This window comes from Cydia strobilella, chromosome 21 (assembly GCF_947568885.1).
Source record: "Cydia strobilella chromosome 21, ilCydStro3.1, whole genome shotgun sequence".
Taxonomy (NCBI): Eukaryota; Metazoa; Arthropoda; class Insecta; order Lepidoptera; family Tortricidae; genus Cydia; species Cydia strobilella.
Genome location: NC_086061.1, coordinates 8,077,003 through 8,094,739, shown reverse-complemented (window position 1 = coordinate 8,094,739; position 17,737 = coordinate 8,077,003). Strand labels below are relative to the sequence as shown.

Below are 17,737 nucleotides of genomic sequence, written 5' to 3'. Positions count from 1 at the left end.
CTACAACGCTCTCTCTTCAAACGCGGATCACACAAGTCCTAGGCCCACAGGCGACAGTATACCTTGTTCACTTTGAGTGTGTTGGGGTGCGGCTCGGCGAGCAAGGTGCGCAGCTCGCGCAGCAGGCGGCGGAGGTGCGCGGGGAAGCGCGGGTCGCGCAGGTCTCCCTCGCAGGTCACAACCACGCCGCACGCGCCGCCGCCCGCCGAGCCTAGCCCGTCGCTGTCCGCTGCCATACTGGAATTGTACGTTTGGTTTAAAGCAATTTCTAACATCAAAGCAAGTATACTAAAGTAAGGACGCTAAGCACAGATAATTTCGTATATTTACCAGCCTGTTCTTATCTCTATCGCGCACGTATAATTATATTACTGTTTCGCCGATGATGCTGGCGATGATATAATTAAGCGCGTGCGATAGACATAGAAAATAGCGATTTCTCTTCTATTTCTACTACAGACTACTTCCACAAGATCAACCCGTTCGGTCATCTTGTTACCTCTATAGTGTTCTTCTGAGATGAGGCCTGTGCATACCGGTGGACGGTGGCGCAGATCATCAAAGGTAACTTTTGCTCAATTCAAAGAGCGCCCGGGCTATCTTTACAAAGTCACCGCAAAGATGTGTGTGAAAGGGAAGTTCACAAATGAAAAAGCACTTCTTTATTAAGTCACGTCATTCGTCTTCTACTGTGTTAAGAAAAACGATCAAACAAATTATGTTACCACATTTACCAAGATTTTTTCCAGTCATGCTAGTGTTGCTGTGTTTTAACGGTTACATTATTCTATACTCAATCGGTTAATTTCATTTTGAATGTTATGCATGATTTAGGCTAAGTTATTTTATTGTATACAATTTTGCATGATGCTTGTATCTTAAGAAAGCAAATAAAGAACTGAAACTGAACTGAAACTCATTAGTCATTATTTAACAAATATAAAGCAATTCTCTACTAAAATAACATCTTTAATTGACCTCTAAACATTCAAAATAGAGGGTCGAAATATGTGCCATTCTCAACCAAAAGGGTACTTATTGTCGCTTGTCAGTAAGGCGCTATTTCCATATAGCTCCAATTAGAAATCAACCTTATCAACAAGCAACAATATGGTACCTTTTGGTTGAAAACGTCACATATGTAGTTTTCAAACAAACATAAGCAGAACATTCTTGACATCTAATATCACTATCTAGAGGTCATTCACTAAAAGCTGTAACTTTTTAAAAACTGGAAGCTCCTTTCCAATAAAAAGAAGATGCCACAGGCTTCAGCTAGAATCACATTACAAGCTTTCAAGGAACAGGCTTGAAACAAGTTGAAAAATTTACAAGTCTAAACTGGCAACACTTAGCACCCCTGCATACAAACAAATATTCATAAAGGGGTGCTCAGATAATATTTTTGCTGACTTTATATGGTAATAACAGTAATTAGTCCTAATATAGAAGATCTTCACCCCTTGTTACAAAATTGACAAAAACTAGGTAAAAAAACATAAGGAATTTCCTTAATTAGTATTTAAACAAACTAACCCCTACACGGCGGGTCAATACTTATTGCGGGTCTTTTTTCGAAAAATAGGCATATTCGTGTGCATAACGAAATTTTTAGTATTAAGGGTTAACCTTTGTGATTAAGAGGTTATCCATTAATTACGTCATATGTTTAGGGGGAGGGAGGGGTTCAAGAAAATGTGACATGCTGTAACAAGGGGGAGGGGGAGTCACAAACTTTGTGACGTCACTTTCACTACATCTGTAACCGAAAATGATTTAGATTTTGTATTCGCTGTTAACAGTTAAATAGTTTTTGCAATGATAATCGTTTTAATGGATGCATTTTTATTCCTAATTGGTTTTGTGATACAGATTTCTAACATCTATTTCTAAATGTAAAAACTAATTAAAATTGTGGATTTCGTTGAAAACATAATTGCCAAATATGTGACGTCGCACCATGGGGGAGGGGTTAGCCAAATGTGACCAGGTCTGACAAGGAGGGGCGGAGGGGTCAAAAAATCTTCAAATTCGTACAAAAAATTCCAAAAATAACCACATGTTTTTTTATTGGCAGAAATTATTTACCAATTTACCATGATGTCCATGATTGAGTAACTTTAACACTAATAATATGAACAATTTCCTTAAATGTTCCAAAAACCTGCAGAAACATAATATGAAAGTTTTGTCTTCTTGTTTACGTGACAGCGTGATAAAACGGTGCGTCACTTTCAATCCCGCGGCGTTTAATAGTGACGGTTATTTTATATTGTGGATAAAGCTCTCTATAATAACTGCTGTGCCCCGAAGCCTTTTTGGCACTGACATGCCACTGGCGCTGAGCCACCTTCCCTTTCAATTAGTTTGTAAGTCTTATCATGTACTTTTATTATGTACCTATGCTATAACTTTTTGAATAAACGTCTTTTATTATTATAATATGCCTGCTGGCATTATAAAATGGTAAATCCGTTTAAACAACGGAATTTCTGTTTTACTTTGTCAATTTTTAATAAAAATGATATCACACACTGACAAAAACCACTGAATAGAATGTAACTTGTTTGAACATGTGATATTAACGATAATAAGCTAAGTTTTTGGTTTACCATAATGAAATGTTTGAGGAAAAAAACTGTAATATTAAAAAAAAACAGTTTTACTTTGTCATTTTTACAAGCTTTTATTTAGCTTTTGTCCTGTTTTATGTGACATTGAGAGAAGTGTTGTGGATTTAAGCTTTGAGGCGTAAACTACAAGACTTGAGTCGCGACTGCTGAGCCTTGAAGCCTCAAACCTTAAAGCCTCGGAACCTTAACGACTCGAACTAAGAGTTCGTGTTGCTGCTTACGAGCAAAGAAACCTCGAGTCTTTTGGCCTCAAGCTTTAAAGCCTCCTAAGCTTTGAAGGTTTAAGTCTGTAAGGTTTTTAGCAGTAAAGGTTTGGAGCAAAAAGTAAAAGCTTTTAACAAATAAGATCAACCTATGCTATAGGGTAGGGTGAAATTTAATACGTTGTTGTGAAATAGGGAAAAACAGAAAAAGATAATTATGACATCGCGTTTTTAGAGTTCCGTATAGTCAACTACGAACCCTTATAGTTTCGCCATGTCTGCCCGTTCGTCTGTCTGTCAGTCCATAAATGTATGCCGCGGCATTTTTACAGTTCTGCAGAAACCGTTTTGTTTTTTGTCTCTTAGTTGTTTAGTTTGCGTTCATGAATTAGTCAATATCGGAGGCGGTTAAAAGTTAAAACGTTCAAGCGGTTCAAGTAATCACCCAGTCTTAATTAAGTAATAAATATTTTTTTAAATACTTTAATTTTTATTTCTTATGACTCACTCACATATGACGGAATGGAACGGGAAAATTTTAAAATATAGTTTCATAGAAAATGTATCTGGATGTACATACGAAACGGAATCACGGTTCTAAATGGTCCACCCTGTATATGTTGCAGGCAGTAAATGCGTTAACTGATGTTAAGTTACTCTTCCGATATAGATAGGTATATTATAATATTCGTAAATTCTCTACACAAAAATAATTTCTGCAAAGAGAGCTCAACGTATGAGCTCTAAGCTTGACACAAGCTTTTAAGGTTCGGGGGCTTGGCTTAAGTTAAAAAGCTAGAGTTCCCTATGAGGCCCGAGTCTTAAAGACTTCATTTTGACAAGTCATAAAAAGTTTGAGTCGTTAAGGTTCTAAACCGCTTTGTGAACAATCCTTTAACAACACTAATTGAGAGCCAAGTTCAACAATTACTTAATATAGTGCACAAAAACGTCACTTTTGACACTGACAGATCCGATCCATATCTAATCCAGATCAAATTCAGATCCTATAATTAAAATTAGAAAACGCCTGTTAGTATAGAAATATAGTATTTTGTCTTATTATAAGAATAAGAGAAAGTAAAAAAGGGTATGCTTAGAAAGAAAAGATATGATATGTTTCTATGTTTTTGGCACCATTTATCTCTAGTCTAACCACCCACCACTAGAAACTCACATTTTTTTTTCAGACAAATCAACTTTAAGAGCTATGTTTATAGTGAGTGTGTAAATTATTACAAAGTGGTTAACTATAAATTTGGACAACTTATACAAATAATAAAACTACAACTACATGAGAAAACTCAGTTAAGCTTTAAGACCCAGGGTAGTTTTTGTGCTTCGAATTTAGATTTTTTTTTCTACATAAGTTCAATAAGCAAAGTGAATATATACTCATACAAGCATGAGAGGACTTTGAGGTTAAATAAAATCTTTTATTGTCCCACTAAGCTTCTTGAAGCATGTCAGATTTTTAGAACATGTCTTTGTTAAATGAATTAACATAAATGAAAAAATAAAACTATTCAGAGAAAGAAAAAAGTAGGTAGGTATCTTTGTCAAACAAAATCAAATTTGGAATGTAGAACCTATCACAATAAATTCATTTAACTATGGATGGTCTCCATGCATTTAACTTATGGATGCATTTAACTATTCTCAGATTATGACAGTCTGCAGATAAATCTACTTGCTACAGAAAACAAGTATTTTTAATACCTACTAAAAATTAAACTATCATAGCATAGATATTTTTGCAGCTTACTGTTTTTTTTTCACAACATTTTTATAATAAAATTTCTGTAGATGGTAAAGAAACGCTGAAACCTTTTAAAAAAATGTATCATATTATTTTAAAAAAAAATTTCAACATGTGCAACAAATTATACATAGTTTTATTTAGATGAAATCTAGATAAAATACCAAGAAACATTCTTAATAAATTTTAAAAACCTAAGATGAGCCTAAGAATAATAATTTTATCATTACTTACATATTAGTAATTTTTATTTTCAAGATATACAATGAAGCAAGTTACTGATGTAACAGAAATGTATATACTTAATATGATGAAATATGACAAAAAACAATACACTGATAATATTAACTTCATTCATAAAGCACTGTTATCAAATCTATAACTGAAACTTAGGAACTTACTATTGTAATATTCCATGCCTAACCTAACATCTATTTACGTAGTTGACACTATTGACAAACAATCATGTGCTAATGCTAATAAGAATAAAATAACCTGGTATATAATTTCACCTTTCATAAGCACACAATCGGAATATACGCAACAGGAGCAAAGAAATGTCACACTGGTCACACTTATAATACGAGATCCTTTGCACGTAACCGCAAGGTCGTCGTTTCGACAACCGAAAAACACAACAACACTAGTTACACAACCCGAAAATGTAACTTAATTAGCGTGCAGATTAAAACATAAGAAATTAAATGTGCGTTAACACCCTCTCGGACCACGGGGACACGGCCGCGGCCGCTCGGACGGCCGCAACACCACTCGGCTCGACCCCATGTCCATTTCGACGTACCACCCTTAACACTAAGCGAAATGTAAATAAACCAAAAAAATAAACTTACCTCTCATACAATGTCACATTCCGTTCAATTCCACACAAGTTCTATTCCATTGTGATGAAAATCATCCTGGAAATTCAAGCGCAACATTACTATCCGGCGCGATCGCTTCGCTAGGCAATATCAGTCTTTAATGGCCAGTGTCCACTACTCCAAAAACATATGATACGCCACTTATGTCCCGCCCCAGGTGCGTTCGGGGCTTGCTTCTTGGCTTATTTTCGATTTTTCACAACGAATCACAAGACTAGAATCACTGATATTGCTACACAAATCAAGTCCACTGATCTATGTTCCAGTGACGCAAAGCTCATACATCGTGAAGAGCAGCAGCCATTTTGAAATGTACGGGGGAGTGCAGTCACGGCATGGAACATTCGCAAATTACAGCCGTTCCTGACTCTTTTTTCACTTTAAACGTAACGCAATAGTTAAAATACTTTATGCAGATTCCATTTTAACACTTTAGGTCACAGAACTTCACTCCATTTTCCTATTGAAACTATCCAAAACAACCTAAGCGACATCCGATAATTCCAGCTTACCCCATTTGCATGACACACATAAAATACCGAAAAATCACTCGAAGCACATAAAAACGTACATAAAATGCGTCGTGCTGAATTTTAAGAAGTTATAGTATCGCATCAATATATCAGTCCAGTAGAAAAATCGCTAAAAAGATTGGTATATAATTTACAAATAGTTAATTCGGTACGAACAATAACAACGGCCGCCATTTGCAATTTTCAACTTGACATGCGCATTGACTCGAACTAGACAAACATGCAAGTTATAACTTTTGTGAGGTGGTAATTTTTGGTAAAATAAAAAAATCATAATACGTATTTATATATAGATGACGGAATATATTAAAATATTTCAAGGCTTTTTTTTGAACTTAGGATAGCAGATAGATAGAATACCCTAAATAATTGTTGATAATTAATCAATTTAGTTAAAAGAGGACTACACTACAAAGTTGTATCGATGGACTTTCATGCTCCGATGAAGATTGCGTATCATTGGTGGAAAATATAATCTCTATGTTTTGTAATAAATTACCAAGATTCCTATTGGTTGCCGCCATGAAACGTGAGGACACGAATCACTTCCTGTGATCACTTTTTTATATCAGCAATATTTAAAAAAAAGTTTATAATACTAGAAGTGGATATATTTTAACGAAGTTCATTTCATTATACTGCAGTTATTATTTGATAAAGCTGTAATTGCAACTTGTTGTAAACTGTAGGTATGCTGTCACAGAAAAAGTAATAGTACTACCGTACAGAAAGGAAACTTCCTACTTCTGTATGGTACTATCACTGGTACTGTTTTATAGACATTAAAATTCAAATTTTTAAAAGCCAAACTTGCTATAACTTCAGACTAATGAAAAAAGGAAATCCTTATTAACCCCCGACGCAAAACGAGGGGTGTAATGGATTTGCCACACTGGATGCGTTCTGCGGGCAGCGGTCAGGTCAAACTTCAACTTGTCTTCAACAACAAAGGTTGCTGACGTTGCTGTCAATGTTGTTCATACATAATGCGGGTTTGACTTGACCTGACCGCTGACCGCAGAACGCATCCAGTGTGACAATAAAATCCTTTATAGTTATATGTTTGACGAAAATGTCTGTCTGTGGCATCGTAGCTCTCCAACGGATGGACTGATCTCACTGCTGCATGGCATGTATTTTTTTTTAATTCTCGGTGGCAATGATGGTAAGCAGTTACCGTAGCCTATGGACGCCTGCAACGGTATGGCGGTGATACCGTCACATGGGCGTAAGGTGAAAAATTTATTCACTATTCATTATTTTTTATTATACAATCAAATAATCAATCAATCAATATATATTTATTTCCATCAGACCACATTACAGATAGTTCTTGTAGTAACGAAACGGCCAAGCTACATATTCGCATGTAAAATCTTCGCTGGTCTCAGGTGTTGTTTAGGTGGTGAAATAAGAGTGGACTGTAGTATTAACACTGGTTTACTTTCCAAATTACAAAAAATACAAAAGGTGGCAAAGTGAATTGTCGTTAGGAATCGAGATGAATGGTAAGTTTTTGAAAGCTCTAACTGTCAAAGTTTTGAATACAAAATTCGACGACGTCCGAGTCCGAGTTGCCAGAGAAGGGGAGGCAGAGTTCTGTCTGACGACAACCAGAACGCCTTCCTGGAGTTCTCCAGCGGATGAGTGTTGTAGAGTTAGAGGCTTGGCTCTACAAGAGATCTGATAACTTTTTGACAGTGCGAGCCTTATGGCTTCGCCTTGGCAACAGGGATTTCACTTCTTTTTGCAAGTTGTTTGGGCTTCGCGCCACGATTCGCGCACGAGTGTGGAGGGGGCTAAACACTATAAAGCGGCAAATCTAGGATATATATAACCAAACCACAGATTAATAAATAGTTATAAACATTTATAAATTATAAATAGTTACTAAACGGAGTAGCCATACTAGCCATTAACAGGCATCAGGCACAATGTATGGACTGACGTTTATCTGACATGGCTATTTTGACGTTACGTATACATTTGACGTTCTCCTCCCCCGCAAAAATTGGCAAACTTTTTTGTACAACAAATTACACACGTGGCGGCTCCGTTTGGTTATATCCTCTTAGCGCATTTAGCGGCAAATAGACGAACAAAAGAAACTATAGTGAGGTGAAGAGAGCCAGAATGAAACCTCGGTAGTAATTTTCTCGGTAGGCCTCTATGTAATAAATGATTAAAGCCATGTACAAACACAATTTATATAATATTAGTATTGACAAAGAAATACAACTATTTCTTTTTGTCTTTCTTTGGGAAGCCTTCTTTAGGAACAGCTTGAAACAGACCCATTTTTCCCATTTCATCGGCCCAATCTTCAAATTCTGAAAGTCTGAAACAAAATAGTTATATTAATATTATAAATTATATTTTGTATTATTATCCACGTTGACGTTGACTAATAACGACGTGCGCTGCGTAGATCGAAACGTATGCGTCACTGCGTCATGATAAAGGCTATTCTCACTACACTATATTTATTTCTATTTGCATTTTATCAGATTTTGTCTAATTTTCTATTTTAAATTTTAACATAGTGTTTTATTCATTGGTCAAACGTAAGGGCCTTACAAGTCCTTCAATAAAAATTTAATAGCTCCTATTATAAAATACCTCCATAAAAAAAATGCCGTATTTGACCAATGCGACCAATGCGTACGGTCCTTAAAAGTATAGAAATGGTTGATTGTATGAAAAGGCCTATTTTAGACATTTAATTGCAAAAATAAATAGTGTTATCTACTATTGGAGTGTTTAAGTGATAATACAATGAAAAAACGTTAACGGTGCTTGTTTTACGCTGTGCAGGTATTTATATTTTATTTATTTTATAGCTTAATTTTGGAATCAATCGATTTATGTTCCGTTACTCTACTTTAGAAATTGCCCAAATTGTCTCGCTGTTTATTGTAGAATAGTAGCGTTTGTTAAAAATAACAAAAGAGAAAGGAGAACCTGTCATAACTGAAACAGTTGATGTTGACCTGACAGTTCTTTTTCTTGTAAAAGTTACATTTGAATTGAATGTACAGTAAGTGTTGTAATGCCATCTAGTGCCCTAAATCCTAAATGACACTGAACTAGTAGCACATTTTTGTCTGTTCATCTGACAGCCAGTTCGAGTATCTCATGAACCTTAACAGGGAGACAGTTGTGATCTACATGGGCTATTATTATTTAAAGATGTTTTTACTACACTATTTTTTAATTTAAATTCTGAGATGCCTTGGACGGAAAGTACTTAACCTGAAACCTTATTTGTCGACCTACTATAGGATATTCGAGATATTTTTTATCCCCCCGTGTTGTAAGTTTGACGCTAATGTCTGTCTGTCTGCGGCATCGTAGATCTTATACGGATTGATTGATTTCTTTACGGTTGTTCTTCATGAAAACGAGTTTCCTTGCTGTGGTTTTTTGCTATGTTTGATAAAAATCGACCCAGCAGTTTAAAGAGTATCAGGACATTTCCAAAATGATGCAAGGCATTTTTGAGCGGAGGGGATTTTTTTAATTTTTAATTTAATAGTTTTTTGACTTATTGCTCTTTAATAGGTTAAATAAGTAAAACTCACGCATAAAACTCCCTATAACGCTCCATTTTCGGCCGAACATACGTTAAGTACACAGTCGCTCCCACTACAGTGCTGAGAAGCAGCGCTTCAGTCAGCCTAGATGTTGTCTGTGCCCAGTGTAACCCGCGCATGATGGGCTTAACCCGACAAGCTGGTGGGGGAGGGGGTGGGGGGCACACGGCCGGGCACGGCGGCTGCGGCGGCGGCGGGCATGGGAATGGGGGGCACGGAGTCTGCGGTGTCCTCATCATGCTGTGCTAAAAACATATTGTGACTTAAACATTGTTTTCTAAGAATAAGAATAACAAAATTACGCTGAGCAACATGTAACAGATAAGACATGGAGCCCAATTTGAACTAACTACATTCCAATAACAAAATATGCAAAAAAAAGTTTAAGTCTTAAATTGGCTAGTAAGTTTTTTACTTATTTTGCCAAACCAGTGCAGGTTTTAAGTATCTTAGAAAATTTTAGTATCTAGGACATAAGAACAAGGTTTAGTATAGTAAACTTTAACTACCCTAAGGTACGGTAAAAACTTGTCACTTTCAAGCAGGGACCGGCCCGCTATCCCTTATCGGGGTTTTATAAGGGTATTGCATAAGGCTTAACTCACCATACCCTTTGCCAGACGAAACCCTTTGTTTTGGTTTTAAAACCCCTTATATAAAGCTACCACATTTGAGTAATCGGTAGCCCAAATACCCTTACAAAACCCTTATCATCCGCTCACCAACACCTTGCATATTGCTTATAAGGGTTAGCCTTATAAAGGGCTTCCCTTTTCGCATATAAGCGTGCTAATTTAAGTCGTCTACCTTGTTCATAAAGCACACATTACTTCGAATCCGAGCGATCGTCGGCGGCGACGGCGGCGTTCTTTGACTAGGCACGTATTTTCTTTCCTTTTCATACACTACCGTAGATATATACTAATCCTGTCTCTTTCACGCAAAGGGAAACCTTTATAAAAAGCGCTTAAAGATAAGGGTAACCCTTATTAAGAGCTAGCCTTATTTTTGGTTAGCTTTTCGGTAAGGGTTAGTCAAAGGTAAGGGTATGAATGGGCTTGCAGTTCAAAAGGGAAAGTCTTTCAATGTGTTAGCCGTGTTTTTGATACTAGCATTTATCGCTGACTGTACTTTCCTTTCAAGAAGCAACTAATAGGTACTCATCCAGACAGTTCTAACAAACCCAAGCGCAATTAGGTTGCGTTGTTTCATCACAGTTTCTATGGCCACCTCCATCATCCGATCAGCACGATGGCACTATCGTATCGTATTCGTAAGAACTATTATATAATCTGTGATGATGGTAGGTACCCTAATATTGTATTGTCACCCAACGTAAGTAAGTATGTGAAGTTTGAACTCAAGTCACAGATTATATAATAGTTCTTACCTTAAGTTAACTAAAAGCTTGTATCTTGTAATAATGTAACTTTTCGGACTGAGTGCAAACTTGCTCCCCCTAAAATTCTTCACAGCTCTTGCCACAAACTTCAGGTACATTGTAACTGACATCCAAAATTTAATGCCACCTTTAACTTTTGCAGATCAGTAACAAATGAAAAATGGCGCAAAGTTCACACGGGGGCAGCCACCGCCGCAGCCGGGAGCCGGACCTGCGGTACTCCACTACCGACTGGGAGGCCAAGGAGGCCCTTATACAGAGGGAGCTCGACGAGGCCAGAGCCCGGGCCACGCAGATGGAAAAAACTATGCGCTGGTGGTCAGACTGCACTGCCAACTGGAGAGATAAATGGAGCAAAGTCCGCAACGAAAGAAATAAGGCTAGAGATGAAGCGAAACAACTGAAGATCAAAGTAGACGCTTTAAACAAAGAACTCTCTATGCTCAAAGCGGAAAAAACTAATCTAGGCCAACAGTTAACTGATGTTATCAAAGACAACGAAAAGTTACTAACTATTGGTGAAAGCAGAATAGTCTCTGGAGAACTGACTACTGAAGACGGAGTCGAATTAAGAAGGAAAGGCTATGTCTCTCCGAATGAATCTCGACAGAGAGCATCATTAGACTCACACAAATTCTCAAATGTAGATAATGTTTTGGCTAGTAAACTAAGCGAAATGAGATTGAGGTTAGATGAGACTTGTAAAAGCTTACAGACGGAGAAGGATCAGAAAGCGTTTCTTCTAGCTAAAGTAGAAACATTGACCGCAGAGATAAATAATATGAAGATGCAGGAAACACATAATGATAGGACGTTAGGATCAACAGATTCTAGTCACAGTGAAGTGGAACGGCTTCAAAATGAGTTACAAGATGAGGTAGCGGCCAAGCAGACTCTAGAAGAGAAAATAGCAGAGCTAAAAATGGAGATTGAGAAGCTGAAATCGGAGAACACGATACAGTGGAGTAAGAGGGAGTTGATGGAGACGGAAAACATTGCGATACTAAGGGAGAATAAGAAACTTTATAGTCAGGTTTGTGATTTACTTTAATGCATAAAAATCTACGAATCAATTGTGCCCGCGGCTTCGTTCGCTTTCCTTTTCCCTAGGGGATTGATTTTAAATGACAATGGAATTAATGATGTGTTGAATGTATTAGTGCGAGCGAGACGCTTAAGTGAATGACAGCTAACTGATATGATTAAAATATCATCAATTCATGGCGCATAATACTAGTTCTCTGTGCTGGTTCTATACGTTAGTAATGATAGTTCATTTTTGCCCTAAATGGTCGGACTGATCTGCAGTTTAAGTGCAAAATTGGCAGAAACACAGTATGATTGGGTTGTATAAGCCAGCTGTACTGTCACAATGTGATTAAAATAAAAACACTTTTCCAGGTCGTTGAACTAAGAGAGCAGATACACAAACTAAACAGGATCTCTGACGGCAGTGCCTATGGCACTACCTTTGACTACAGACTGGACTCCGACTACCACAGAAAAGCAAGCGGAAGCCCCCGGTCCCATGAAAAACCAAGAGACTTCAAATTCAACGAATACTCCAGGTTAGACCCAAATATCTATGATGACAAGAAACACAGCAGTCACTCGCATTCAAGCAATGATTCTTCTGAAGCAAATTTTCAAAAAACTGATGATGAACTTGCCATACTAGAGAAAAGTGAGAATTAAAATAAATTTACCTTTTTTGAGACCTGATGATGTTTTACAGTTAGAAACGAAAAGTCAAATGTGACAGGAAATTATTATTGACTTTTTTTGTGGGGTATGAAGGTTGACTGTTGAGGTTTTAATATTTATTTCGAGTGTCAGAAACTACTGTAATTGGTTGTAGATTGTTGTTTTCGCAATAACTGAGCAATATTAGAAAGGAAATTGTTTTATAATGGAATATATACTACGTTCTGTTTTTGTTAATAAGAAAACGTCGAGAACAATGAGGGCGTATGAGCCGCTAGGGGCGCTAGTGTAGATGGTGGTCTTTTCCATAGTTCGAAATGTCAAATGTCACTTCAATGACTGACAGCTGTTCTTTAGTCTTTTGGACCATCATCAACAGAGGCGCCAACTGGTGAGCAAAAAAAGATAGCCCTCATTAATAAAAAATCGATTCAGTTGGATTTGAACCTACATCGACACGATACGTCTTATTTGGGCTACGATGTGAGTATTGTATTCTTTGGCTACGATTGTTTTACGAATTAAAGCAATGAATCATCTAGATTAAAAATAGTCAGACCAATCTAACTCTGCAGCGATTTGGACAGCACAGACTGTGCAAGTGTCATTTGTTATTAAGTGTCAAAGTTTCATAGAAGCTTGACGTTTAAAATAACACTTGAACAGTCTGTGCTATCAAAATCGCTGCAGAATTATCTTGGACTCTCTTATTTGTTTCTCACTCTCTTTATTTGGTTCTCTCTCTTATTTGTTTTACATTTTACGCAAAGGCAACTAAATACTAGTAGTCGTTCAAGGTTTATACACGCCAAATTAATGCAATAGGTATGCAACGTAACACTAAGTAAGACGATATTTCGGTCCTACTATGCATTACGGATACGAAATGTGACAACTTTCATATAACCCCAGACATTACAACCGGCGGGTGCGTTGAATCAGGGGCCCGTTTCTCAAAAGCTGGTAACTTGTAATACAAGTGGAAGTCCCTTTCTAACTAAAGCTGTCAAAAAGTGACATCCGATTGTATTACAAGTTACAAGCTTTTGAGAAACGGGCAACTGATGGCGTGCTCTCACATGTACAATAGCACTCCAATGCATTTATACAAGTCACAAATACTCAAGTATTTGCCGAAATGGCACTTAGTACAATCGCCATCAGATATATCGGAGTGACCAAGGTGCTCACAGATATCTGTACACGCCTCTATTGTTAAAGCGTTAGAGTGCGTGTTCAGATATTTTTGACCATCTCGGCCGCTCCGATATATATATATTGGATGGAATGAGTGCCAAATAGTTGGTTAATAATTTTAAGGGAGTTAAGGCGAATGAGTGAAGTGTGAACTGTTAGTGTGAATGTAATATTGCCATATTTTAATAATATTTAACATGTCCTTACTGGAAAAAGATCGAAATTAAAATAAACGGATTTCATCTAACAGATACAAAATTAAATGTTTCGCAATGTAAAAATGTAGAAAAGTATTCTGATTATAGTATTTCTCAAATACAGGTACAGTGACAACTGTCATCTCAATGCATATTTTTTTTGTATTATAAATGGTATGGAAATAACAGCTGTCACCATACCCAAGCTATGTGAAAAATACTTTCTTCTTAATTCTGAATTCAAAATGTCACTGACAGTTTATTTTATATATGTATACAAGACGTTTTGACGTGCCCTCTTGGTTCGATTCCTATATTGATGAATAGTATGTATAACTAATTTTGTGCTTGTCTATAATAAATAATAATAACATAAATACAGTGTCTCAAAAATAGTGACATGGGATAAAAAAAAGGTTGAGTTAAGCGTAAAGGCCAGAGCACACCAACTGCGTGCGCGTAGACATGCACGTGCACTAAAATGTTGGAACCGTGCACACACACCTCACGCAAGCGGTGTGCCGTCTCTCATAAGGATGTTCGTGCACTTGCTCGTCTACGCACACGCGTCCGATGTGCACAGGCCTTAATGCTGCTCCAGTTTAGTCATGGAGACTGTATAAAGGAGCCAAATCTCTATGTATGAAAAGTGTCCATCAAAAAACAGTAATTAGGCGGCGCCACCATACACCGAAATACTACCAAAAACAACCTACGTAATTTGGTCGGGTTATTTGTTGCCTTATATGGTTCATGTTATATTCATGTCCCAGTCTAACTAGCGCCACCGGAGAGATTAGGAACTATTATTTAAAGCTTAACGCGGTCACTTTTGCAACAATTCTGCCATAAGAGATTGCGATCCTTTCTATACCATCCATAAGTTTAGTTACTATTTTGAGACACACTGTATAAAATTTAACTGTCAAAATAAACGCCTAAGTAGAAATAGGTCCCGTATATGTTAGTGATTGTTGAGAATTGTGATAGTCTAGTACAGTTAGCAACGATTATGTTACTTGGGTAAGGACATAATTCAAATGACACAACTTTCGGTGTACCAGTTTAGTATACATTTTAAATATACAATCGGCTGCAGATGATTTGATATTTACCAATCGCTTTTCCGTGAAGAAAGAGGGGGCCGATTTTTTTATTTCGAGCGCTCGATTTCATGTGGCTCCCTTCAATACTATCTCTACTACAATACATTTAAATTCTACTAATATTATTAAAAACGAGTGGTCAATACCACTAGATTCCCAATTTCTATTGCTCGTATTTCAATAATATCAATTCGCTGTTTTCCACAGATTTTGAAATTTAAAAATCGGCCCCCTGGACTAGTCCTTATAAGGCCTATAGTTTCCCCTCTGGGTTGGCTTTTGGCTAAAGAGTCTTCACCAGGATGCTGCGTGAAACATCTGACACAGATGAAAACACCTATTATTATTTCAGATCAACTACTAATCTGGTACACCAAAGTCTGAGCGATATGGTAAAAGATTTGTGAATAAAATACTGGGATTAGGTTATCAAAACAAATTAACAAAATATACGTAAATAACTATGTGAATCGACTAAGTTCAGTACATTTTCTGTGTATTACGTTAAATACTAACTTTAAAATTATATTGTAGTTGTACAAATCGTAAAATGCACATAGCTCTGTCAATTGTATGTTCGGCATCAGAAGGGTGGTTAGTAGATCAGGATCCAACTAATATAGTATTATCCGGATCTGAACCCGAATCCAACCGATCTTACGTACAATTATGATCTGTAGTGCAAATACTTTGTTGTGCATCTTAAAAATAGTTTCTACTCTACAAAGTATGTTTTAATTTCACATCGTGAAAGTACACTTAGATTTAAAATTTAAGCGAAGAATAGAAGAAACTTACTAAATATGTTGTGACATTTTGTACAAAAAGGTACCATAGCAAGACGGTCGTTTACTTAATAGATTTGCGATACTGTATTACAATGTTTCCAAGTCCCTTTTTGTATGAACTGACACAAAAACACTTTAAAATGTATGTTGCCGCTTAACTATAAAAAACTTTTCTAGCAATAACTTATTTTAGTGAACCTAAGGCCTAATACCAAAATATTTATGTTGTAAATTATTACTTCTTGCCTTTTGTTGACTATATTTTCCGTCAAATGTATTAATTTATATTTATTACGCCTAAAATAATGAAGTTCAAATGAATAAGTGTCCTATACATAAATAAATAATATTTAGCTAATGTGAATTATTGTTTTTTTTTCGTCCATCTCAAAAACAGCGGCGGCTGGTGATTCTATATTATGGGTGTTCACTATCACAGTAAAAAACTACACATTCAATTAACCGACACAAAATACGGTCATTGAACTCTCTTATAGAATTTCGCTATTACGAATATCTTGACCACCGATAGACGCTAACTGCAGTTCATTTTACAAATGGATTCTAGGTTGTGAATGTTGTTTTAAAATTTTATGGAAATATGTGCTAAATTGTTAACACATCGGTTTCGGTCCAAGCAAACTCACCGCACAGCCGTCGCCCGGCCCGCCCGCGCCCGCTCCAAACAAGACATATGTACTTAGGTAGGTAACACGATAAACTAAAACACCTAGTTACTTTTATCACAGCGACATAACACAACTACGGTGTTTTTGCATATTGATCTTATTTAATGACATATAAGTTTTTGTTTTTGACGAACATTGTTACGAAAGTTCAAGGTTTTCCTTTTATATTGAACTCGAGTCGATTTTGTAAACTTTTTTCACATTCTCCCGTTAAATTCATTCATTTTAAATACCTCACAACAAACAAATTATGTGCACTTACTGCTTAAACTCTTGGTTAATTATTTATAATAAAAAAATGCCAAAATTCCATTCACGCGCGTACTTTAAAATTGACTACTAACTAAGGTCTGTTTACAAACAAGTGACAATATGGCGCGTACAATGCGCGCGCATTCGACGAGAGGGCGCAAGGTCAAACGGGCTACGGAGCGCCGCTCCAATTTTACCTCTTTCTTCATAGAAAATCTTCTGTTTCACGTGCGGAACTGTAGCGAAACTTCTCTTTCGCTCTCATTGAATTTCCTATTGATTTTATGTACTAAATCTTTTTCATAGGAGCGCAATCCAAAGCGCTCCGCTTCGCGCGTTACCTATGATTCCTATGAAATTATAGGAGTAGGCCGAGTAGTATAGGCCGTCTATAAACTTATAATGAATAAAGGTAATTATTTAATTGGTATTTTACTTTTGTACGATAGATCTTAAAGAGTAATATATTAATTAGGCACTATAATTTCATTATGATTATTTATGGGAGTGCACTGCACAAGCGCTCCTTAGAGGAAGCCGCGCCTGCTCAAAAACGCTACATTTAGTACCTAATGCTACTCGTAATTAACAGCACTTGCAAAATAAATCGCTTAAGTTCAAATCCATTGGACCCTCTCAGCAAATATCTACCCTATTACCTTTTCTTAATACCAAAATTGCATAATCTGACAGATGGATTTACTCGAGTTTGAAGTTAAGCGACTCAATTTTTATTGTAACACCTAGAGCCCTCCAGTGGCGAATAGAATAACTTAAGTAGGTTGATAAGTCGACCATAG

The 17,737-nt window shown here is 36.7% G+C and overlaps 2 protein-coding genes across 2 annotated transcripts; one reads left to right on the top strand and one right to left on the bottom strand.

Annotated features, from left to right (window-relative positions):
• Positions 1-8,247: 8,247 nt before the first annotated feature.
• Positions 8,248-9,838, bottom strand: LOC134751264 (MAP kinase-activated protein kinase 2). Its single transcript, XM_063686647.1, has 2 exons — positions 9,591-9,838; positions 8,248-8,347 (listed from the first exon to the last, which is right to left on the bottom strand). The coding sequence occupies exons 1-2, from the start codon at positions 9,836-9,838 to the stop codon at positions 8,248-8,250; spliced, it is 348 nt and encodes a 115-aa protein (XP_063542717.1).
• LOC134750872 (coiled-coil domain-containing protein 102A) lies at positions 8,610-16,360 on the top strand. Its single transcript, XM_063686111.1, has 3 exons — positions 8,610-8,823; positions 11,147-12,037; positions 12,406-16,360. The coding sequence occupies exons 2-3, from the start codon at positions 11,165-11,167 to the stop codon at positions 12,697-12,699; spliced, it is 1,167 nt and encodes a 388-aa protein (XP_063542181.1). The 5' UTR covers positions 8,610-8,823; positions 11,147-11,164; the 3' UTR covers positions 12,700-16,360.
• Positions 16,361-17,737: the final 1,377 nt, after the last annotated feature.

Coding starts and splice junctions, on each gene's coding strand:
- LOC134750872 (XM_063686111.1), top strand. CDS start 11,165: ATGGCGCAAAGTTCACACGGGGGCAGCCACCGCCGCAGCCGGGAGCCG. Junction 12,038..12,405: donor ATAAGAAACTTTATAGTCAG/GTTTGTGATTTA, acceptor ACACTTTTCCAG/GTCGTTGAACTAAGAGAGCA.
- LOC134751264 (XM_063686647.1), bottom strand. CDS start 9,838: ATGAGGACACCGCAGACTCCGTGCCCCCCATTCCCATGCCCGCCGCCG. Junction 8,348..9,590: donor CGTTATAGGGAGTTTTATGC/GTGAGTTTTACT, acceptor ATTTTGTTTCAG/ACTTTCAGAATTTGAAGATT.